We start from the raw sequence: 25108 nt of genomic DNA on the forward strand, positions 1-25108 counted from the left end.
GGGCGCCTGGGTGGCTCAGTCGTTAAGCATCTGCCTTCGGCTCAGGTCATGGTCCCCAGGGTTCCGGGATCTAGCCCCGCATCGTGTTCCCTGCTCAGCAGGGAGTCTGCCTCTCCCTCTCCCTCTGCCGCTCACTCTCTGTCTCTCTCTTTCAAATAAATAATCTTAAAGCACTTTTTTAAAGATTTTATTTATTTATTTGACAGAAAGAGAGACAGCAAGAGAGGGAACACAAGCAGGGGGAGTGGGAGAGGGAGAAGCAGGCCTCCCGCTGAGCAGGGAGCCTGACGTGGGGCTAGATCCCGGGACCCGGGGATCATGACCTGATCCGAAGGCAGACGCTTAACAAATGAGCCACCCAGGTGCCCCAATAAATAATCTTAAAAAAAAAGAAAAAGAAAAGGTATACAGACACCGAAGGCCATCACCGACCCCCAGGTCGGTGCAGCCAGCAGCCTTGTCTACAGGCTCCTGCAGATGACAGGCCACCCAGGAGAAAACAGCAAAAGTTTTAGAAGACAGAGAAATTTTACTCTACTCTCTAATCAACAGCCAACACCAACTAAATGTAAAAGAACAGGAAATTAAGATCTTAAAACAGTCATTTTAGTTCAAGTACAGGTGGAAGCAGAAGAGAATTGGGGGGGGGGCGCCTGGGTGGCACAGCGGTTAAGCGTCTGCCTTCGGCTCAGGGCGTGATCCCGGCGTTATGGGATCGAGCCCCACATCAGGCTCCTCCGCTATGAGCCTGCTTCTTCCTCTCCCACTCCCCCTACTTGTGTTCCCTCTCTCGCTGGCTGTCTCTATCTCTGTCGAATAAATAAATAAAATCTTTAAAAAAAAAAAAAAGAAGAGAATCAGGGGGAGCAGAACCGCTACAAAAGGAACACGTCAGAAAGAGCAGACATGCAGAGAGGAAACCAAAATGAAAAATAAGATGTGGGAGAACACCCTAGTGAGAGAAAGGCGAAACAGACCCGGACACAAGATGACAAAGAAAGGGTAAAATGGGAGAAATGCACGGCACCGTGTGCACTGATGCCCAGAAGAGAGACTGATCAGCAAGAACAACGGTGAAGAGTCCCTGAATCGTGGCATCGGATTCTCTTCTTCACGCTTTCCAGAGTTTTCAAAATTTACAACAAATTAGCCATTTATTTTCTGTGGTAGAGAAAGGTAAGGGTGTGTGCGTCCGTGTCTATGTATGTGTGTGTGTATGTGTGTCTGTGTTTTACAAGACACAAGAAACAAATGTATCAGAGTAGACATGCAGAAAAAAGTCTACCTTTTCTGACTCCTCAACCACAGGAGTGCTCCCCAATTCTGACGATTCTTTGGCACCCTCAACCTTCTTATCCACAGGTTTCACTCCAAATGGTGCCTCCTTGTCTTCTTCATCGCTGAACAGCAAAGGTGGTACCTCAGAGACAGGCTCTTTTTTCTACCAAAGGAAGAGCAGAGGACATCCTTAAAAACAGAAGTGTGCTTGACTAGCACGACAACATACAGAACAAGGCGAAACCACGGTTCTCGAGTTAGCGAAACGTGGTGGTAGAGAGAGCAAGGAGAGCAGATGAAAGGAAGGAGCATTCGCAGAGAAGTGAGATAAAAAATTATCTCAACGGTCAAGGCTAAAGGGAGGGGAAGAAACATCCCTAATAAACTAGCAAGAAACAGTAACGGTTACTCCATCTAAGGCAAAGTAAGCCACACGTGTCCTGGTACAGTTACAGGGAATACCGAGAGAGGCGATGAAGAATAAGCTGAAGCTTATGGAAATGAAAAACATGCTGCAGGATGAGAAAAAAGATGCATAAAAATGTGCCACATAATCTCGTTTAAATAAAAGAAAACAAACACGGGGCACGTGGAAGCAGGCCTGAAAGAGCTGACAACGCACGGTTACCAATGATTCCTCTGGAAGGAGTGTAAGGACTTTGTATTCTCCATGCACTTTCTAAACCTTTTTAAAGAAGGCATCCATATATTACTGTATGACTTAAAATAAATTTAAAGCAAAAAGTATTTAGGAGGTATGGAAGAACCAAGGATCAGCCTCTAGAAGACAAAGTTCCAGGCTCCTCTCCAGCTATTTCTCTCCTGTCCCGCACCTGGGCAGGTATCGGGGACTTGGTGACACACCACCATGACGGGAGGAGGAGGGCCTTCCACAGCAGGCATGGGTGCAGAGCTGCCATGCTGGCTGCTCCCACAGGGGAGGAGTCCCAGGGGCTCATCCCTTCTTCTCTGTCTTGCATGTCTTCTTGCCTCTATTGCACGCCAAATTTGCAAGGCCTGAAGTTGGAGCTGAAGGCCTGACAGCAGGCTGTGAGTTGGCTTGATTCTTGGCCTTTTAGGCTAACCCAGGTCAGAAGAAGGAGGTCTCCATGGGGTCTAGCCTAAAAAGTTTGACATTCCCCTTGGGGGCTGTCAGCAATTGCCAGCTGGCAGTAAAATACTGCTTGGCCTCGCTTTGTTCTATGTACAAACTCACATATACCCACTAAGGGAAGCAGCTGGGGAGGGATAATGACAGGGCAGAGCGGGATTCCAGGATGTCTGGGTTCCCTGGACAACTATTATCATAATCCCACCTTCCTTTCATTCTTTAATACTCCTTTTTGATATAACTATCATCAAGATTGGCTAGATTTTTTAGCTTAGGTGATGGTGGTGGTGACATCACTTAGGTGTAATCACTGGAATCATTTACACCAGGTAGTCACTGATGGACTTTTTATTACATCCTTTAATTTTTTTAAAAAATTTAACTATGGTAAAAAACATAAAATTTACCATCTTAACCATGTATATAGTTCAGTGGTGTTAAGGATGTTCACGTTGTTATGCAACCAATCTCCAGCATTTTTCCACCTTGCAAAACTGAAACTCTGTACTCATTAAAAGACTCCCCATTTCCCCCTCTCCCAAGCCCCTAGCAACCACGATTCAACTTTCAGTTTCTACGAAGTTGACTCCTCCAGGTACCTCGTGTAAGTGGAATCACATACTATTTGTCTTTTTCTGACTGCCTCATTTCACTCAATGTGAAGTCCTCAAGGTCCATCCACGTGGTAGCATGTGCCAGAATTTCCTTCCCTTTTACAGACTGGCTATTGACATAAATCAGGACTAAAGTGTTAGTACTTGAAACGTGCTCCTAAAAGGAATAACATGTCCCTTACTAGCCTGGTCTAACGTTAGCACGATTCCATGCGGCTATCGCTGAGCCTGACGACCCCCACCAGAACTGCAACAGCGCTCCCCCCTGAGACTCCAGAGACCTAACCCCTGATGCTAAATGGGTTGCGTGACATGGAGGAACCCTTTCCTCCACACTTTGCTTTGTGCTTCACCTGTAAAATACCACTAGAAGATCTCTTTCTAGAATTAGCAAATGGGTTTTTCCATTAGACTCAGCCTCCAAGGTCAGGTTTTAGGAGCTGATTCAGGGAAGTATCACTATTCATGTAACATCACCTCAAGGATATTTCCTGGACCTAGGAAGTTAATACCGTTGTTGTAGGAGGAACAGACGCAGGAGGAGAGCCAAAGAGAGAGCTTCCACTATCAGCATCGTCTTCAAAGAGGAGTGACACTCTCTGGGTCTTCTTTTGGCTACACAATCAAACAAAAGGTCAAATTAAAGGCAAATGTGATTACAAAATACAACATTCCCTCTAGGCCATGCTTAAAGGAACCCACCTACTACCAAAACACCCAAGCCATCTGCTGACCTTACATAGTTAAAAGGAAACCAGAAAAACCTTTGAAGTAGGTGCAATTTGTGTCTAGCAAATCATCAGCCTCTGTCTCTCAGCCATATGTAAAAGAGTTTGGAGGCCTCCTCATCTTGTCCCTCTGACTCACTGTAGGTGCACTAGCTGTTAGCTTTGCAAAGTATTTAAAAGCATGTTCTGGGATGCTGGGAGGAGAGGTGGATTTAGAGTAAAAATGCTGTAAAGATTTGAATTATTAGATTTTATAGCACCTGTTAGCTTTCTAGAATTCTCGAGAAGTACAGAAACTAGGGATCTCTAGCATTTGTTTTCAATAAAGAATATACTGGGGGGGCGCCTGGCTAGCTAAGTCGGTGGAGCATGCAACTCTTGATCCCAGGGTCATGAGTTCAAGTCCCATGTTGGGCGTGGAGCCTACTTAAAAACAAAAAAGCGGGGTGCCTGGGTGGCACAGCGGTTAAGCGTCTGCCTTCGGCTCAGGGCGTGATCCCGGCATTATGGGATCGAGCCCCACATCAGGCTCCTCCGCTATGAGCCTGCTTCTTCCTTTCCCACTCCCCCTGCTTGTGTTCCCTCTCTCGCTAGCTGTCTGTATCTCTGTCAAATAAATAAATAAAATCTTTAAAAAAAAAAAAAAAGCAGCGTGAAGTTAAAATATTTTCTAAAAGAGAGAGAGAGAGAGAGAATATACTGGGCCCTTTCAGTCACAGCTCTCTTCACCACCTTTCTCTAGCCTGTCTTCAACCACCTCCTCACCTAGGATTCTGCCCTGTCCCCTAGAGAAGGTGGCCAATAAACATCTGCCAGAACAAATACTGATCAGGATTTGTAAGGGACAGGAATATGAAAGTGGAGAGTCACACGGAGGCTTAGCACTAGACGTGGGGAATCCAGAACAGAAAGCGTTCTAACAACTGAAAGGTCAGGTTCCAGTTTTTACTATGTGATAAGGAGCCATCCAACTAGCACACTACAGAATTACCAAGGTAACGAAAACTTCAATTCAATTTTGGCTAAGTAAAGATGATACTAACATGTCATTTCAGTGAACTGTTCACCATATAGATCTACGTACTTCAGAACATAATTCATACATACACAAGTGTACGTATCATAATCTTCTTCGTAAGTTTAATTACTAGCAAGACACAACCTATGTAATTTATTCATTAGTTAAATACTGACTTCTACCTATCTCTTAAAAAAGCAAAAAACCACCTAAGAATCACAGACCAGGGAACACAACTAACCAAATGTACTTAAGTAGACATACACACTAAAGAATGGTTAAACATTAAGATTATACCTTGAAGAACTTATAAAAGCAAAACACCACAGTACAGTGGTATCTAATATGCCTTTACAGATATATGCCAATAAAAATTTACACGAATTATAACCAAATATTTGACTACGAGGTGATGAGTGATCACAGAATATTTACAACTATATCGGATGCCTAAAGAAGACCAGAAACCTCATTAAAGCAGCTACGCCAGGAGAGTATCTCATGCATGATCTTCTGAACAAGTAATTTCTAAAACAAAACAAAACACCAAACCAACCCACAAAGAACAGGTGATGACAGATTCTGAAGGTAAGAAAATGAGTTAGCTCTCCGCAGAGAGCTACCACAGAAAGCAACAGAGTCCTTAACCTGGGCCCTCACTCCCCACACTCGGCAGCTACTGGTTAAATGTGGGCCTCCCATGGAGCTCTGTCCTCAGAAGAAAAACATGCCGCTCAGTGAACTGTCATTATAAATAACAGGTTACATATTTTGATTTATTTGAAAGGTACAGACATCAGCAAACATGAAGACAACCAGAGCCTATGGTCTAAACCAGGACATTTCTGAGAGTGACAGGGAAATTAATAATAGTCATGCTGGGGGGCGCCTGGGTGGCACAGCGGTTAAGCGTCTGCCTTCGGCTCAGGGCGTGATCCTGGAGTTCTGGGATCGAGCCCCACATCAGACTCCTCTGCTGGGAGCCTGCTTCTTCCTCTCCTGCTCCCCTGCTGTGTTCCCTCTCTCGCTGGCTGTCTCTCTGTCACATAAATAAATAAAATCTTTAAAAAAAAAAAATAATAATAATAGTCATGCTGGAATAACAGGCAAGCCAGGACGTGTGAGCGCCCTGCTCATGAGGCAGTACTGCACAACTTGGTCAGAGTCACAGCACTTCATTCTTTTTTTAGAACGGTTTTGAGATCTAATTTACATACCATAAAATTTATGCTTTTACAAAATCATATGCAATTCACTGGTCTTTACTATAGAGTCGTGTACCTATCACCACAATCCGACTTCACGATATTTCCATCAACACAGAATGAAACCCCATGCCTGTTAACAGTCACTCCCAACTCTCCTTGCCTCTCAACCCCAGGCAAACACTAATTTACTTCCTGTTTCTATAGATCAATCTGTTCTGGAATCTGTATATAATAATATATATAAATGGAACCACACATGTAGTCCTCTGTAACTGGTTTCCTTCAATTAACCCAGTATTTAAGGTTCACCCATGCTGGAACCTGTATCAATATTTTATTCCTTCCTATTGCTGAGTTAAGAGTCCACTGTATGGACAGAACACACTCTCTTTATCCTGTCATCGGTTGATAGCATGTTTGGCTTGTTTCCACTTTTCGGCTACTATGGATAATGCTACGACAAACATTCACATACAAGCTTTTGGGTGGACACATTTTTATTTCTCTTGAGCATCTACCTACGAGTGAAATTAAGTCATTTTGAGGGGGAAAAATATCTTACAAGTGAAAATCAAAGATGTTCTCCCTTGTATGACTACTAAGTAATGAATATCACCATCACCCCAAGACACTGACATCTTGTGAATCAAATACCTTTACTTATTACCACAGACACTGGTTCAATGCTTTCTGACAATGACTATCTCACCTGTCCTTAGCAACAGCGAACAGATCGTCTTCATCATCCTCCTCAAAGAGGCTGGTCTTCTTCACAGCCTTGGCCTCCTGCTCCTGAGTGGTGCCAGAATTCCTAAGTTTTGACCTGTTGTCAGATGCTGAGTTCGTCTGTGAATCGGTAATATTCCACTGGTCCTTAAAACAGAAAATATATATTAAAATCCTGGGGCAATTCAGACTAAGGAACCTGGAAGTAAAATGAAACTTATATTCATTAAACTAAATTGCATTTAAACTAAGTATTAAACTAAGTGCATCACTCTTGAAGGAAGTTCATGTCTGGGACTTCTCTTTGAACTCAAATTTAGACAGCTGGGTTCTATGACCTCACAGACCATATGCCTTCCTCCATCACCATATTATGCTTCTCCCCTCTGTGGTTCTGTTCTGGGTTAGGAGAGCGGAAACTGTCTGCCTTAGGAGATTCAAACTTATGTATTAGAGGGGGATGAGAAAAAAGAGGAATGTTTAAAAAATCAAGAACACTCAACTTTGGAGGAAAATGATACTTTAAAGATCCTAAAGCAGGCAAAATATAAAAAATATATGAAAAAAATATATATGAAAAGCTCATGCAATGCACATCTAAACAAGACACAATGAAAGCTGCTAGTGGGGTGTCTGGGTGGCTCAGCTGGTTAAGCATCTGCCTTTGGGCTCGGGTCATGATCCCAGGGTCCTGGAATCTAGCCCTGTGTTGGGCTGCCTGCTGAGCAGGGAGCCTGCTTCTCCCTCTGCCTCTGCCACTCCCCCTGCTTGTGCTTGCTTGCTCTCTCTGTCAAATAAATAAATAAAATCTTAAAAAAAAAAAAAAAAGCTGCTAATGACCCTTACACCACAGAAGTCTGAATCTGACCTTTAGAAAGCATTAAGGGAATCCCACCTGGCTATGCTCTTCAAACACAGGAACTCTCGAACACTTCCTTAAGTGGTCCTTTGTTCTCTATAGAGTTTCGCAAAGCAAAGTGGGGTCCACAAGCAGCAGCATATGTTATACAGAATTCTGGTTCCAGCTCAGACTTTCTAAATTAGACCCTACATTCATAACAGGATGCCCAGGCGATTTCTTGACATGTCATGGTTTGAGAAGTGTTCCTCTAGTGTAGTGAGGCTCTGCCAAGAGAGCTTTAGAAAATTCCAGTGACAGGCCATATACCAAACCACTTAATTTAGAATCTACAGTAGTGGAATTAAGTAAAAGTACTCTTTTAAAGTTCTCCAGGTAATTCCAATGGGTAGCCAAGGTTGAGAGCCACTCTTCTAGAATCCTGGTTATCTTTACTCAGCAAGTACTGTTGTTCCCAGCTTTAGCTAATACGATTGACCCTTGAACAACATGGATTTGAACTGCATGTGGATTTTTTTCAATAAATATATGTATAGTACTGTAAATGTATTTTCCCTTCCTTATGATCTCAACTTTTTTTTTTTTTAAAGATTTTATTTATTTATTTGTCAGAGAGAGCACACAAGCAGGGGGAACAGCGGGCAGAGGGAGAAGGCACGGTCCCTACTGAGCAAGGAGCCCGATGCGGGATTTGATCCCAGGACCCTGGGATCATGACTTGAGCTGAAGGCACATGCTTAACCAACTGAGCCACCCAGGCGTCCCAACATTGTCTTTTCTCTAGCTTGCTTTATTGTAGGAATACAGTGCATAATACATGTGTACATATAACATATAAAATATGTGTTAACCAACGATTTATATCATCAGTAAGGCTTCTGGTCAACAGCAGGCTATTAGTAGTTAAGTTTTTGGAGAGACCAAAGTTTTATGTCAATTTTCAACTTCAGAGGAGGTCAGTAACCCTAATCCCCACATTCTTCAAAAGTCAATTGTATTTTTATTTTCCCTGAACCACTATAATACTATGTAGGAAAAATTCAACAGATAGTTGGCCATTACTACAGGGAGAACAACCACTAGCAATACTAAAAAGAAAAAAAGTGGAAAATCCATCATAAATTTGTATGTTTGAGTAGAAAAAGCAAATTATGTTGTATCGTTATAAGTTGCTTCTAATAAAAAAACATTAATATGCCTATAATTTCTCCATCCACATCATACCCTCATAACTTGCCTCAGTGTTAAAATAAAGAAAAGCAATTATTGTAATGCAGGAAGATTTTTAATGCTCAGGGTTTGTAATATTATATTTAAGGTCTTTTTCTATACACCTAAATCAGCAGCTAAACCATATTCACTACTGGCTTTGCTAATTTGTATCTAGAGAGCAGATAAAAATATTGTTAAGACTCACAAAAAAGGAGTTAAACTTGCATAGGATATTCCTACCATGTCTGGCTACAGTTCTTGATTAATGAAACATAATGATCATTTAACAATATAAAATAGTCCTAACTCATTTGAATTGGCATATATTATAATTTGAGGGGCATATTTATTTTATTCTCAACTGTTCTGAAAACATTAATCTTTAAGTTAATATACTATACTAAATATTTTTCTTCAAGAAAAAAAAGAGACAGTTTTGTGAACATGGTCTTTGGTGACTAACTTCACTGCATATAAAACAGGTTAGAAGAAAAATGTTTAGGATAGCCGTAACTCTTAAATTCCATCAAACAACCTCCTGCTCTTCTCCAGGAGAAACTTTCAACCCACCTCCTCATCACTGCTGAACAACAAGGCAGATGCTTTTTTTCTGGAGGGCTCAGTCGGTTTTGCTTTTTCTTGGCTCTGAGTTAAAAGTGATGATGACTGCTTCTTAGCAGCTGTTGCCCCAAAAAGATTATCCTGGAAAAACAAATGGCAGAAGAGTATGACAACTTCATACACATAAAACAAAAAACAGGACAATCTTCCATTCAACTTGTTAGAGAATAAGTCAAGTACAGAATATATATAACACCTTAAGGGAATGCCAGTAAATCCCACTTCTCTCTTACATATAACCCTAAAACGGTCTATAATCTTCTCTAACTGTATTCTCCATCGACAGAAGGGAAACAGACCACATGGAATTCAAACGCAAAACACTCAGGAGGGAGCAGGAGGAGGACAAGGTCACAGAAATAGGAGGAAACCTGGCCCCACTCAGGCCTGCTGCGGGTGGCCTCTCCATGCTCATCAGTGAGAGCAGTCCAGCCCGTGTGACAGCCAACAACTTGCACACCTTTCTATGAATTAGAAAGCAGAGCCATGAATTAACAGAGAGAAACTGGGAGCTTTCTCCAATCTCTCACCTACAAAAGACACACACCTGGGACCCAGAGAAGGCATGGCTTGTGTTTCTGGTTAATTTTAAAGAGATGATACAAACATAAGAAATAGTTTACTAGGGGCGCCTGGGTGGCTCAGTTGTTAAGCGTCTGCCTTCGGCTCAGGGCGTGATCCCGGTGTTCCGGGATCGAGTCCCACATCGGGCTCCTCCGCTGGGAGCCTGCTTCTTCCTCTCCCACTCCCCTGCTGTGTTCCCTCTCTCGCTGACTGTCTCTCTGTCACATAAATAATTAAAATATTTAAAAAAAAAAAAAAAGAAAAAGAAATAGTTTACTAAATAAAATCACTGGCCTACTAAAGAGCTGATTCTCATAGGTTCAATAGCATTTGTCGATTTTTGTATTGTCAAACATTCCAAAAGTATCTATTAAAGTATTTTCATTAAGGTAATGGAAATAAAATCATCAGAGGGCCTGAACCCAAGTCAGACAGAAAAACACTCTTAACAATACACTACAGCAGGTGAATAGTCCTGAAATGTAAAGATTTGATCAAGGGAGCCTTTAAGCAGAGTGTGGGAAGGTAGGAAAGGCCATGAGAAAAATAAACTGGCACCCGATGGAGCTTCTCATGACAACAGTGAACATTTCCTAAGCACTTACTATGTGCCAGGTATAGTACCAAGAGCTGTACATGAGTTGTTTCAGCCACCACAATGACTCCACATATTAAGCCATGTAAGATTTGGGAAGTTACTTGCCCAAGGTCCCTGATTAGCAGGTGAATGCAGGGGCCTGGTGCCAACACCCATGAGCTTGGCCACTGCACAGTACTGCGTAAGAGGGAAGGTTTCGTTTGTCTTCCCTCTTATTTCCTTCCCCCACTTTGCTCTCTTATCCAGGGTAGGGAAGAAAAACAAGGTGAGGACATAGCTGTCTTCTCCCCTCTATTTGTGCTTTATCCAAGACATTCTCATAGGTCATTAGGTATAACAAAGATCCATCCTCTGAAAAGTATTTCTTAAAGGCAGATTTTAAGAATGATATCTAAAAAGCCTTCCCTAAGAGCTGGGTCAAGAATCCAATGTCCATGGAGCACCTGGGTGGCTCAGTCAGTTAAGCGTCTGTCCTCAGCTCAGGTCATGATCCCGGGGTCCTGGAACCGAGCCCCACGGCGGGCTCCCTACTCAGCGGGGAGTCTGCTTCTCCCTCTCCCTCTGCCCCTTCCCCCCCACAACTTGTGCATATGCGCACACTCTTTCTCTCAGATACATAAAATCTTTAAAAATAATAATCATCTCACGTCCTGCCCACTGTACAGCTAGGAGTCAAGGAAGGAGTCAGAGACAAAAAAATTTTTTTGTTACATGAGCCTCAGATAGTTCGACGGCCTCTCTACCACCTTGTTCTACTGTATGAGCTTCCGACTCTAAAGCGACATCGGCAATGGTTTTCTACTCAGCAAACACTTATTTATCTTGCACTGCAATAACGCCGTTTACCTCTTCGTCTTCATCATCAAAAAGCGAGACCGACGTGGCGAGTTTGCCAGGCAGGGGAGATGCATCCTTTGCCTTACTCACATTTTGAGAAGAAAACAAATCCTGTTGGATCAAGATTAAAGTTCCTGGTGAACAAGACAGATCAGCTTCTAAAGAGTCAGTTAAATCTAAAACACTGAAGACCATAGCATGATGGCTGCGTGAGTCTAGGTCTCCCTGTGAGAGGGAAGCTGGCTGAGAACACGTGTCAGTTTGCCCAGTGGGTGTCCCACAACCCCCCGCGTGTGAGAAGGAAGAGGCCCACGTGGAACTCCAGTGGCCTCCCTGGAACTCTGAGGTTTGTAAACTCCCACATGGACGACATGTTCCAATCGATCTCTTATCATGCTAAAAAAGTAACGGTGACTTCCTTTTTTTGTCCAAAGAATCGGAACAATTAAACAGATTCAATAATGGAAGCAGAGGCCAGATTCCCAAATTACTGCATCTGTGACTCTGTTTTATTTACCAACACCCTTCTCTCCCCTTATAAACGTATGATACTATTTCTTCCAAATAAATACGAATTCGGATTTTATTTCACAATGTTTCATATTCTACCTGAACTACAGCTAAGAGAGGTTGCAAAAGATCTAGTAGACTCTGAAGAAACTTTCGAAATGCAACAGTGTCTGCCTATGATGCAAACGGAGCTACATGAACTAGAAACATAAAATAGGACACCTATTCCCTTAGGACAGAAACATCAACAGCCAAGGGCCAGACAATTAAGTAGGACAAGAACACAGTTCCTGAGACCTCTCCAGATAATTTCTTTTTATTATGGCATCAACGCCTACTCTCAAACACAGACCTAATGAATTCATTAACTGAGAAGCACTCTTCTCAACCCAGCAGATTCACCTGGACCCCGTGGAGTCCCACAGGTCTGTTGAGGTAAAGAGGCCACCTGGGGGGAGCTACAGGCTCCCATGCCTCTCCTGCATTTTTTACAGATTGGCAAGATTTCACTTACGGAAAGATTTCTTCGTTTCACTTTTCCTTGCCTAAGCACCCCAAAGTATCCAATAAAAACAATCTAGGACAATGCCACAGGACAAAACCTTTGGTGGTGACTGTGAAACCTGCCTGCAGATTCTTATACACTCCTACCATGAAAAAATAGAGTTTGCATCCCTGCCCTGGAATCTTGGCGAGCCTCTATGACTACCCTGACCATGCTGACTTCCGAAGCTAGGTTACAAAAAGCAATATAGCCTCTGCACAGTTCTCTGGGGAATATCACGCTGAAGCCCCGTGCCACCACGTAAGAACCCATGTTCCCTGCAGTTGCCACGCTAGGAGACCACATAGAGATAGAGAGGGGTGCCCCTGGAGCCCCAGCTGTTTGAGTCTTTCCTCCCAGCTACCAGCCATAGGAGTGAGAAGATTCTCAGCCCAGCCACCTTCAGACGAGAACCACATGAGAGACCCTAACTGACAAGTGCCTGGCTGAACCCAGTCCAGTTCTAGAACCATACGAGATAATAAAACTTACTGGTGTTTGAAGCCACTAAGTTCGGGAGTGATTTATTTCACAGTAATAAGGAACTGGAACACCTTTTAAGTCACTGAAATTGCTCACATTTGGTTTTTTCATGTAGTCGACAAATACCATTGGCTTATCAAGTGCCAAGCATTGGCCTAAATGTTAGAGGTACGAGGAGGAAACAAACGTCCTGCCCTCACGGAGCTTATTCTAGTCGGGACTGAGATAATGAACAAGCACACATGAAATGTCACATGGCAACACATATCGTGGAGAACAACCAAGCAGAAGAGAAGGCAAGGAGTGCAGTGTGGCGAGTGCTAGCAGGCTTGCAAGCATGCAAAGAATCGTCAGGAGAAGCCTCAAAAAAACTGAAGAAAGTAAGGAAGCAAGGCATCCAGACTCTGGGAAGAGCTCTCCCAGAAGGCACGAGTCAGTGGAGGTGTGCTTGAGGATGCGGAAGCTGAGAGCGCAGGATGAGACCAGAGTGCGAGGCCCCACCATGCCGTGCTCATGTGTCGGGAGTTTGGCTTAACTGGAGTTTGGTTAATTCCTATCTTCTGTACACTGGCCGTCAATGAAATATAAGCCTCACGGGTTTTATTTACATCAATGGCAGTCACTCCACTTCCAAAGAGTTGTACGTCCATCCTGGCTGTTAGTGCAAAGTAACCAAAAAAGCTTAATCCAGAGTTCACAATTTCTTGAAATTACATGTAAATTTCTGCCATGTCCCTATATTTTTCTGTGAAGGGGATTTATGACTGCCCATTACATTCTCAGACAGGTCTCTGACCCCCTAAAGGCCCAGCCTGAAATCGGTTCCGAAGGGACCTCAGCCTGTGGAGTCAGAGCAGTGACACTTCTGAGAGGGGTGTTATTCCCCTAGAAAGATGCTTCCAGACAGGAACCCTCAAGGATCGAGGTTGTCTACAAGCACTCCCGGAACACAAACCATTACTGGTCAGAAGATACAAGGTTATGCCAGGATACATACCATATGGCACTAAGCCCATTATTCAGTGAGACTGAGAAAGGAAACAGTGTGTTGATTTCTGTTCTGGTACAAGCACCTCACTGCATTGTGGATCAACAAAGAGCCTTAAATTTGAGCATCCTGAAGACAGCATTTTTCTCCCAGGAGATGCACTGGATTCAAACCCAACAGTGAAAAGTATTACTACACATACTGCTTTCTAAACACCATGTGTTCTCAAAACATTAATTTCAAAGAAAGCATTTTATAGAAGGTCTTACACCTCTACTGAAAAATCCTGATTTAGAAATATTTTATCATATCCAAGGACGAGTTCCCAGAACTCAGAAACAGAATTCCGTACCTCAGAGTCATCTTCATCTGAAAATAAACCTTTTTGAGTCTTTGTTTCTGGCAAGAGCTTGGGATTTTTGCTGGATGGAACGGTAACCTTTGTTGGAAAACAAAAAACAAAAACAAAAAACTGAGGGTTAACAACCAAGATAACTGGAAATGAGGGTTTATTCAAACATTCATTTGGAAAACAGACTGAGTCTCCGCTAGGATTAAGGCAGCAGGCCATGTGCCAGGGAAATAAAGATGCCGCGGACCTTAAACGTGTACAAAGAATTAATGCAAAAGAAGAATCATGAGAAAGAATTTAAAAACTGGTATAAGTTAAGAAAGGAGAAAGAAACAGTTCCTCGATAAAGTAAATTTCTCAGGACAGACAAAAAGCCTGGACACAGGAGATGGTACAAGCAAGGACACTCCGGGCAGAGGGAACCGCCTGAGAAGAGAAAAACAAGTTAAGCCAGAGGGCACACTGGTGGATCAGGGTATTCAGAACACAAATGGGACGTGCACAGTTAGAGCCAGCAGAGGAAGGCGAGCCAGCCCTAGGGGCCTGCCAGGTTCTCAATGGTGGGACACAGGTGGTCGGCAGTGGGAAGGTCAGGGTTTCATAGAAAGGACACACAGAGGTGCTTCAGAAAGAGGATGATCAGGGCACTTGGCTAGCTCAACTCGAAGAGCATGCAACTCTTGATCTCAGGGTCATGAGTTCGAGCCCCACACTGGGTACAGAGATTACTAAATAAATTTTAGTATATATGCTGCCGAAGCGAGCACAGAGATTACTAAATAAATAAACAGGGGTGCCTGACTGGCTCAGTCAGTTAAGCATCCGAGTCTTGATTTAGGCTCAGGTCATGATCTCAGGGTCCTGGGATCGAGCCCTGTGTCGGGCTCCATGCTTAGGGGGAGTCCGCTTCAGATTCTCTCTCTCCCTCTGCTCCACCCCCTCGTGCACATGTGTGTACACGCTCTCTCTGTGAGATAAATAATCTCCAAATAAACAAACAAATAAACTTAAAAAAAAGAGAGAGAAAGTAAGAGGACAGTTCAAGCTATGCAGGATACCAAGGAAAAGGACAGCAGCCGCAAGAGCTTAGAGGCTGATGGGGATGCATCCTGCTGGCCAAATACAGCTTCATTTAAAACAAACAAACAAGAACAATGATGCTAATGGTTTATAATAGGTTGAACAGAGAACCCATAATCCTATAGTGCTAACTTAAAAAGCAGGAAAGAAAGGGGAAAGCAAGCTCTTCAGTTCTGTTTGGAAAAATGTTAGCTAACGTAGAAGAAATGAGAGAATTGGAAAAACATTCCTTTGTACCACTTAACATGATAACTGGTTCAAGAACAGATCATCGATGCAGGTAAAAAAAACACTGAGCATGGCGAAGTCCAACAACTGCTCAATCTAGGTGGTAGGTATTTGGGTGTTCGCTGCATTCTTTTCACCTTGCTGTACGATTAAAGTTCTTCACTGTACACCTGAAAAGAAACACCACTTCCCTCTGGATTCCAGACAAACTGACAAGATGCCCCAAATCAACACTTAACGAGGCTTAACAAATTAAGTTTCCTTCCTGCTCACCTTCTTCTCTGCCTTTGCTTTATTTTCATCTGTCCGATTCACAGTGGCTTCTCGCAAAGCAGCTGATTTTTCTTTGAACAGATCTCCTTCCTCATCATCAAAGATATTGGCAGTGGATTTAACTTTGTCTTTAGAAGAGATACCACAGCAGGAAATTATACTCAAGTCAAAACTCCCACCACTAAATTCATAGATTAAAAATTCTTCCCTCCCAAGGAATAAATAGAAAAAGAATATTATTTTTTGATTAGTTATGAAACAGAATCAAGTTGGAATTTTTCAAAGAACACAAGAGCAGCTCAAATGAAACACAGGACCAGTGGTTTAACCACCTGGCTCACACATTCATCCAAGCAGCAGAGTCCTAAGCTTAGACTCGCTTGGACTGGCATCAAAGGTAAATAGAGACCTAAAGAAAGAAAGATCATTTAAGAAGAAACCACCCTAGGAATCTGAGAAGTGGGGATTGGCTCCCCCTTTTAAAAAGTCAAACTACTGGGGCGCCTCGCTGGGTCAGCAGTAGAGCATGTGGCTCTTGATCTCGGAGTTGTGAGTTCAAGCTCCATGTTGGGTGTGGAGATTACTTAAAAATAAAATCTTTTTTTAAAATAAGAAATAAATAAATAAAAATTGAAAGTCAAACTACAAAGACACAGAAAAGCAAATATTGAAATCTCCCCCATAACCTCACCTGCCCACCCAAACAAGAGAGCCATCGGGAACAGTTTAAAACGCACATCTAATTCCCCCAAAGATTATACTGACGCACTCATTTTGGTAATGCACAAATAAGGCGATAAATGATAACTCTAATAATATTTCTTATGATTTATGTTTTTCACTTAATGTACCTACAGAATCTTTCATATGTCAACGTACACAGACTTCATCTTTTGTTACACTTCACCAAATTCCACTGAACAAGAGACCATGATTGACCCTACTGGTCAGTACCAGGGCAGTTTCCAGCCTTTCACTACCACGAGCCCTGCTGTGCGGAATGGGGTGTGTGTCACTGAAATGAGGACACTGACTTGGGAATGACCCAGGAGAGCAGCAGCTGCCAACTTATTTGTGATTCTAAATCAGTTCCCACCAATATCCACTAGGTGAGAGTCCTTCCAGGCCAAGAGACGCACAACCACCTTTATGCACTGTCATTTTAGTCGGCCTAGATCTGAGTGTTTCATGCATCCATTTGCACGCTTTCTAAAATAACTAGGTGATGAATTCTCTCAGGTTTCTGCTTCTATCCTTACTTCTCACATTTACCACTGGAAAAGGAGCTAAGTCCAGAGAATGTGTTTCTCACTGAATCCTGGTCCATCTAGTCTTTAGAAGAAGGAGTCCTCTTCTCATGTTGCTGGAAACTGTGTGCACCTAGTAGTCTATCCTTCTTTTCCAGAAAGCCGCCAACACTTAGTGGCCAGACCAGCAATCTCTGCCCCCCAGGGAGCCTGTTAGAAATGCAGAATCACAGGTCCCTTGGGGCGCCTGGGTGGCACAGCGGTTAAGAGTCTGCCTTCGGCTCAGGGCGTGATCCCGGCGTTGTGGGATCGAGCCCCACATCGGGCTCCTCTGCTATGAGCCTGCTTCTTCCTCTCCCACTCCCCCTGCTTGTGTTCCCTCTCTCGCTGGCTGTCTCTATCTCTGTTGAGTAAATAAATAAAATCTTAAAAAAAAAAAAAAAAAAAAGAATCACAGGTCCCACCCCACACCCCCTGAATGTGAATCTGCATTCTGACAAGAGTCCCAGGACAGTCATCTGCACATAAACGACTAATTAAGAAGGGTGACTTCATGAACGTGTGGGCTTAAATTTGAGGGGAGAAGAAAGGCAAGGGGCTGAAAACCCTGCTATATAAGAAAGGTCAAGGTTATGTGGGCTTTCTGGCACAGAGAAGAGAAGCTGGGAACTGAACAGCTAACACGTGGCATTCTGCTCACACAATTTACTAAGAGCTGCCAGAAGGAAGTGTTATTAAAATTTCCTCTGTAACTCCAGAAACGTCACAACCAGAAATCTTCAGCAGGTATTACAGGGGAACAGATTTTAGCTCTCCATAGGGCAGATAATCCTAGTAATTAGTTTCCAAAGCAGGAAAGATTGGTTCAGAAAACAGAGCCCCCAAGGCCCCATGACTACGGAAGCCAAGATGACACTCTATAATAGGAATGCTTGAGGAGGGATCCTGTCACTGGAAGACACAGAGAACCTGACAAGCTCCATGTCCTTTTCAGGTCAACATTCTCTCCCTGGCTCAATTCCCGGAAAAAGAGGCTGGAAGAGGTACCTGTTTTGGAAGGCTTGCTGCAGGATGCCGCAAAAAAGTCATCGTCGTCATCATCATCATCAAAGAGGCCAGCAGGTGCTGGAGGGTACGGGCTTTTCCCTGGAGTGGGCTGCTCAGGCTTCTGGGGCTCCTTGGGCTTCTGGGGCTCCTTCAGTGATGGAACAGAGGTGGCACCAAACACATCAGTGTCCCCTGTGGGTGGAGGGACAGGACAGCCACAGTTGTGAGCCAATGTGGGTGGGTCTCCCGACTTTACAGAGAGGAAAAAAAAAAAAGGACCACCCACCAAGAACATTTTCAGTTCATCCACAAAACACATTAACAGGACCAAATAATCCCCATCCTTTATTGCTACAGAACATCCCACGATGCCAATCACCTGGTCACTAAAACACAAGGAAGTCCAAGGCCACTGACTTCTAAAAGAATATGAGCTAACACCAATGAATGAGCTCTTCCTGTAGGCTACTTGTTTCCCTCTGAAGCTCCTCCTACTCTTCAGCCGGCACTTAGAGGACAATTTTAAAGAATTACAAAACAGTACTTGTTTGGTTTTTAAAAAACAAACCCTAAGTCATGATACCTAAAAATACAGAAACAGCTCCTGCTGGGATTTTCTTTCCAGGTTTGGAGGATGAAGACACTAAAAATGAGAAAGAAAAAAAAATAACCACTTCAGAAAAGATGACTTTTCTTGTTAAATGCACCTTACTGAAACAGTAAGAGTGTACAACACAATACATCGCTAATTGGAGACCTTTTAAAACTACTTTTTCCTAAAACAACCATTTTAAAACTCCTTAGCCTTATAGCTCAGTCTTCTTTCTACCTGCCGTACTTTTTTCATGGTACTAATATAATCTAAGCTGTGATTCCCACGGACGATCACCTTGAGTATGGTCAAACAAGCACTGGGGTGGGCTGGAGAGGCCAAGGAAGGGGTCAAGCACAGAAGAGAAGGCAGAGGCAGAGCAAGCAGGGCTCGGTAACAGTTAGGGCTCTGTGCATTCCAACTGGAGAACCAGCAGGTAGAAGAGAACAGCAAAAAATGTGAAATATCAACAACAACAAAAATCAAGACAGTAACAGTTAAGGAGGGAAACTAGCATCCACTGATGCCAGAAAGTAGAGAGCAGGAACGGCAGGACATCCAGCCAGCCAGCATCACAGCGAGTCCAAAATCTGATGACTGGCGGCCCAAGGAGACTGCTCACTTCAATTAACTCATTCCCAAATCCCAAGAACTACCACATACCTAACGGAATAAAATTTGTCAAGTTTTTTTTTTTCTTTTTCATGTGTGCACCACAGATGATTCTGATGTACACCAGACAATGGAATTACTGACCTCCAATTTATGTGCACAACTCTGGAAGTGCTTTTTTGAATCAAACATGATTAAATTAAAACATCCTCAACACTGCTACAGAGTGCTTTTCCTGTTTGACTTTTTATGAATTCTCTATTAAGAAAGAGACAAAGGAGGGCATGTGATATAACGAGCAGTGGGTATTATATAAGACTGATGAATCATAGGCCTGTACCTCTGAAATCAATAACGTATTATATGTTAATTGAATTTAAATTTTAAAGTGTTTTAAAAAAAATAAAAAATTTTTAAAATTTTAAAAAAGAGACAAAACTCTGATGTGGGTTTACAGATGGTACTTTTGTCTTTTCCAAGACATGAATTAGTGAAAATGAGCTGCTCTTAACTAAACCAAGGCAAGCAAAACCGCTTTCTGCCTAACAAAGAAGCAAGGCTTGGAAATAACTTCAGGGGTCCCATGTCCTACTGAGAAATTAACAGTTTTTGGAATTCTGTTCACGAATAAGAAGAGTCAGCCTCAATCCAAGCTTACCGGCACTAACAGAGGGTTGAGCTTCCCGATCCTGAGGGGCTTCTGTGAAGAGGTCACCCTGGTTGCGATAAAGTACAGGACACGAAATTTCAAAAAAGCAAAGGAAAATGTAGCTGCATTTGAGAATTTCTAAAGAAAAGTACCTTGTAAAGTTTAAAGATACATATTTACTGTTCTGCCAGAAATTTAGTTCCAAAGTGAAAACTATGGCAAAATCAGACCCTTAAATAGTTTAGGTCTATCCAGGAATTAAATACAAACATGGAAGAAAAAAACAGACAAGGCAAGGAACGACCACCTGATCAAGTAAATTATTCACTATAAACACTCTCACATCCACTCTCCACCTAACAAAGGGCATCAGGATACAGTATTTTCTCACTTTGTGATTCTTAGTTCAAAATCTCCCAAACTATGAGAAAGCAGAAGCAACCTGCAATCTAAGAAGCCATTTTTTCCCTACTAATTGTGGACGCATGACACAACTAGGGAGAGCTTCACTCATTACCACGGACTCACCTCCTCATCGTCATCATCGAAAAGTCCCTTCCCTCCACTGAACAGGCCCCCTCGAGAGCCAAATGGGGAGAAATCTTCATCAGTCAGCTTGGGGGGTGCAAATAAGTTGTCCTCTTCATCTAACAAGCAGAAAGGGAATGTTTTGGAGGGAGAGTTAAAGATGGGTTTGGAACTCAAACTTCCAGGGTTAGCCTTTAACAACATCTCCAAGACTGGCATGGAGTTATCTAACCATATGTAACAGGAGTACTTCAGGGCCAGCAGGCTGAGGAATTTCACACAAAAGTCATTTAACCGTCCAACGAACCCCTTAAAAGGCTCTCTGGGTTCCCACCCTTAACTCTGTAAATGTCTGAAGCAAGGTGAATTCTGTAGGCGATCCCTTTCATCTAGACTTGTTTCTCTGGAAGCAAGTACCTGATTCAATTGCCTTTAAGACCTATCCCGCCAAGAATCTGGGAGAAGGAAGGGCAGATTGAACAAAGATCTGCAGACTGACACAGTCACAAGGAGGAATGTAATGGATGTTACTGTTAAATATGAAAGGCTCTGATATATTCTTTATAGAAAAGAAATGCTAGAGATCCCTAGTTTCTATTCCTCCAGGAAAATTCTAGAAGGACAGTTAACGATCGCTATAAAACTTTTTAATTCAAATCCTTACAGCATTGTGGCTGCACACCCAACTCTCCTCCCAGCATCCCAAAGCATACTTTTAAATGTTTTGGAAATGAGAATAGAGACAGACCCCGTTTGTCGGCATTTAAAGTGGAATTCTATGAATTACGAAAATGATATTCCTGAATCGAGGACCTCCTAACATAACAGAATTGAGGGGAAAGGCTTACCATCTGAGGGAGTTTTCCTTTCCTTCTTTTCCTTCAATGTCTTCCGAGGTTTTGCTTCTCCTGGGGACAAGGCTTGAAGAGTATTTCACAGTTTTAACCATACACAGTCTACCCTTAGTATTTATAGACTAACTTTTTACACTTATGTCTGTCACCCTTGTGGCTCCGAAGCTAAGAGCAAGACATTCAACTCTGCGTCTCAACTCTACCTTAGGACTTCAGTCAGTACCTCACTGAAGCTGAAAGAATTATTCTGACATCATTCCATCCTGTTCAGTCACTAGAATATACGATGTAATACATTTGTGTTTAGTCAAAATATAAAGAGTAAATACTAATTGAGAGATTTCTAATCTGGGGCCTGTGATTGTCTGGGGTATCTATTAATCCCCTGAAACTGCATATAAAATGTTATACAGATGTGTACATGTGCTTTTTCTTGGGGGTCCCACAATGTTCAGTTATCAAAGAGTCAATAAACCAAAAAAAGAACAGGCCTCTCATGCCTCAGTAAAATTAAACAGGAAAACATGCTCCCAGTGAAGCCCAGCAGAGGGTCCTGCACTTCCCCCCCAACCCCGTAAACTCATCTCAATGACATACTTGTTCGCTCCTCTTCCACCTGGCTTGTGGCCTCCCCTTTGATTCGAGCCGCCAGCTCATCGGCAAACGACGTAGGTCTACTTTTTTTCTACAGGCAGAAAAGATCAAAAGTTTTACTTTTTTGGGGAACCCACAAACTAGTACAGTTTACTTTTGGTACCTAACAAAATTATGTAAACAAAGGCAAAGGGATTGAACTGATTAAAAATTTAACTAAATGAATTTAAACATATGCACCCTATACAAATCACTTGAGAAACACGACTCCCTTCATAGGGAGATGCTCCGTATTTGCTTATTTTGTTTAAATACTTTACTTTAATCCTGGAAGAGCCAGATAAGAAAAGTACCATGAGGAACTGAGGGTGGGAAAAGGAAAGGAGTATTAGGGTCTTAAAACTCTGGAACTGAATAGACTTGAATGATCTAACTTGTAAAACTGTAACAGTTGGAAGAGAAAGTGGTCCTTGTGAGGCAACTAGTGATGCTCAACCATTACTTTCAAAAGTATAAATGTACCAATATAACGCAGAATGAGACAGTTACAAACATAAATGACAATAAAAGTAATGAGTCCTCAGCGCCATTTCTAAAACCTTGTCAAGAGCATTAACTGTAGTCTTTCTTACAGGTCTAGTATTTTCTTCAATGTCCTCAATATCTTCCTCCTCCTTCTCAGAGTCAGCGAAAATGTCACAGCCATCATCATCCTCTTCTTCATCACTCATTTGCGCAATGTGCTAAGAGTATAAACCTTGAGATTAGAACTAGGAGATAAGGTCATCAAGCTGAAAAAGAGATACTGCCACTTAGCCTATAGGCAAAACGGTGACAGCCTGTCAAACAAGGGGGATGATGATGGTGAAAGCAGCGAAAGTCCCAAAGCAATAAATGTGCTAGAACAAAGAACATACAAGATTTATTTTCAGTGCAAATACTATACGCAGAATAATAAACACTGAAATATGTAAGACATCCATCACTGGAAAAATGATAAACTAAATAAGCATTGTCTCATCTCGAGAAGAATACTAGTAATTAAAAGGAATAAGCTGTAAGAACTGCAGAGGCATCCAAGGCATCAAGTGGAACAAATGTTGAATGAGAAACTGAGCATGATACCCTGCCCCCCACCCAAACACCCACCCCATTTCTAGGGACACGGATATATTTGAAAAAGCAAAGAAAAGCACTTACACTCCCAGATCACACCAGTTAATGTGTGGGATAATGAGGACTGGAGGGCTCAAACTAAGCTTTATCTGTGAAGTTCTAATTTTTATAAAAGCAGCCACTGGTAGGTATCATTTGTATAAACTGTGCGAGGTACTATGCTAAAAGCACTTTATAAGTTACTTTAATCCTTACAACCCTGAGGCTCGCTGGGCCACACAAAACCAGTCTATCTTTAACAATACAAATAAATGGTTAGGCCAATGCTTTTAATCACTGTATTGTATTATTTTAAAGTCTGACTTTATCAATCTTAATAGTAAGTTCACAGAAATAAATATCCTCTAAAGACCGATTATTAAATCACCTCTGTGAATACAACCGGGAAAATAAAAGTATCAACCAAAAAGTATGAAATCCTTTATTTGGTAGTTGAAAATTTTTGTGAAAAAAGTTTCCCAGTTAGGAAACTGAAATGCAAATTGGGACTATCTCAACATGGACGGGACTGGAGGAGATTATGCTAAGTGAAATAAGTCAAGCAGAGAAAAGACAATTATACGGTTTCACTCATTTATGGAACATAAGAAATAGTAGGGAGATCGGTAGAAGGAAGGGAAGAATGAAGGGGGGGTAAACAGAAGGGGGAATGAACCACGAGAGACTATCAACCCTGGGAAACAAACTGAGGGCTTCAGGGGGGAGGGAGGTGGGGGATTGGGGTAGGCCAGTGATGGGTTTTAAGGAGGGTACATATTGCATGGAGCACTGGGTGTTATACGCAAACAATGAATCATGGAACATTACATCAAAGACTAAGGATGTACTGTATGGTGACTAACATAGCATAATAAAAATTTTTAAAAATTAAAAAAAAATTTTTTTTAAATTGGGACTATCTCAGTATATCACTGTATGTATATTATGGTAGCAAAAATCATAATCCCAGGGATGAGATTATAGGAAAATCATTATGCATGATCTGTAATGAGACAATAATATCAAGAGCCTTTACTCTAATTCTACACCATCTCATTCCTAAGGAAACAGTTCACATAAACAAAGGATTTTTGTGTATGGGAATACTAAATGAAGCATTATCTCAAAAATAAAATCCTGGAAATAAACTAATTCCCATATAAATTTAGAAGCTACGAAAGTAGCTTAAAATTACCATGCTTAAAATACAGAGTTCACAAAGCAAATTACGAATGATTCAAAATTTAAGAAAATACTTAAATATGTTAACATAACCATGTATTACCATGCTTAAAATACAGAGTTCACAAAGCAAATTACGAATGATTCAAAATTTAAGAAAATACTTAAATATGTAAACATAAAAGAGCAGAAAATATACTATGCATATCAGGAAAAGACTACATCCTTAGAAAGGCATATAAAAATTAAGACTGCAGTGCTAAGACAGTAGGATTAGATTTGTACCTTTTGAGTGTTCCTTAACCTTACTGCTACATTGTTTCAAATTTTAAAATAGGGGAGGGGGATTCATGTGAAATAGTTCAGCTTGAATAACTGGGCCTTCTTTTAGAGGCTCTGTTTCCCAATTTTGTTTTTCACTTCTTTGTTTTCTAAGAAAAACGAGGATAAAATATAAAGCAAAACAAAACAAAAAAAAACAAACCACAAGGCAGTAGTTAACTTGAAAACATGAAATGCTTGATGGAAAATTGCCTGTAAAAATAAGGAATAAATCCTTACTTTCCCAGAAGTCATTCTAAGTAATTTTTTATTTAATTTTTTATTGTTTTAATTCCAATATAATTAACACATAGTGTTATATTAGTTCAGGTGTACAAAATAGTGATTCAACAACTCTATATGTTACTCGTACAATCCCCTTCACCCATTTCACCCATCCCCCCATCCAGCTCTCCTCAAAAGTAATCTCAGCATATATTTAGTATATATGCTATGCTTCAGTTAAAATTTTAAAGCAAAGTCACTTTAGTACAT

The 25108-nt window shown here is 41.8% G+C and overlaps 1 protein-coding gene across 4 annotated transcripts in view; it reads right to left on the reverse strand.

The window, feature by feature from the left end:
- WASHC2A (WASH complex subunit 2A) overlaps positions 1 to 25108 on the reverse strand; it is a 51332-nt gene that overhangs the window by 13312 nt on the left and 12912 nt on the right. For 3 of the 4 annotated variants that reach the window (XM_040624120.1, XM_040624119.1, XM_040624117.1), the window contains exons 9-22: positions 22588 to 22698; positions 21959 to 22046; positions 21356 to 21427; positions 20508 to 20626; positions 19989 to 20046; positions 18710 to 18769; positions 18127 to 18318; positions 15833 to 15960; positions 14252 to 14338; positions 11384 to 11485; positions 9325 to 9456; positions 6667 to 6830; positions 3516 to 3618; positions 1286 to 1441 (exon numbers count right to left, since the gene is read on the reverse strand). In XM_040624120.1, coding sequence (XP_040480054.1) covers positions 1286 to 1441; positions 3516 to 3618; positions 6667 to 6830; positions 9325 to 9456; positions 11384 to 11485; positions 14252 to 14338; positions 15833 to 15960; positions 18127 to 18318; positions 18710 to 18769; positions 19989 to 20046; positions 20508 to 20626; positions 21356 to 21427; positions 21959 to 22046; positions 22588 to 22698 — 1572 coding nt within the window. The remainder of the gene's footprint in view (positions 1 to 1285; positions 1442 to 3515; positions 3619 to 6666; positions 6831 to 9324; positions 9457 to 11383; positions 11486 to 14251; positions 14339 to 15832; positions 15961 to 18126; positions 18319 to 18709; positions 18770 to 19988; positions 20047 to 20507; positions 20627 to 21355; positions 21428 to 21958; positions 22047 to 22587; positions 22699 to 25108) is intronic. The other variant, XM_040624118.1, reaches the window with a different exon arrangement.

The sequence above is a fragment of the Ursus maritimus genome, unplaced genomic scaffold, assembly GCF_017311325.1.
Source record: "Ursus maritimus isolate PB19 unplaced genomic scaffold, ASM1731132v1 scaffold_7, whole genome shotgun sequence".
Taxonomy (NCBI): domain Eukaryota; kingdom Metazoa; phylum Chordata; class Mammalia; order Carnivora; family Ursidae; genus Ursus; species Ursus maritimus.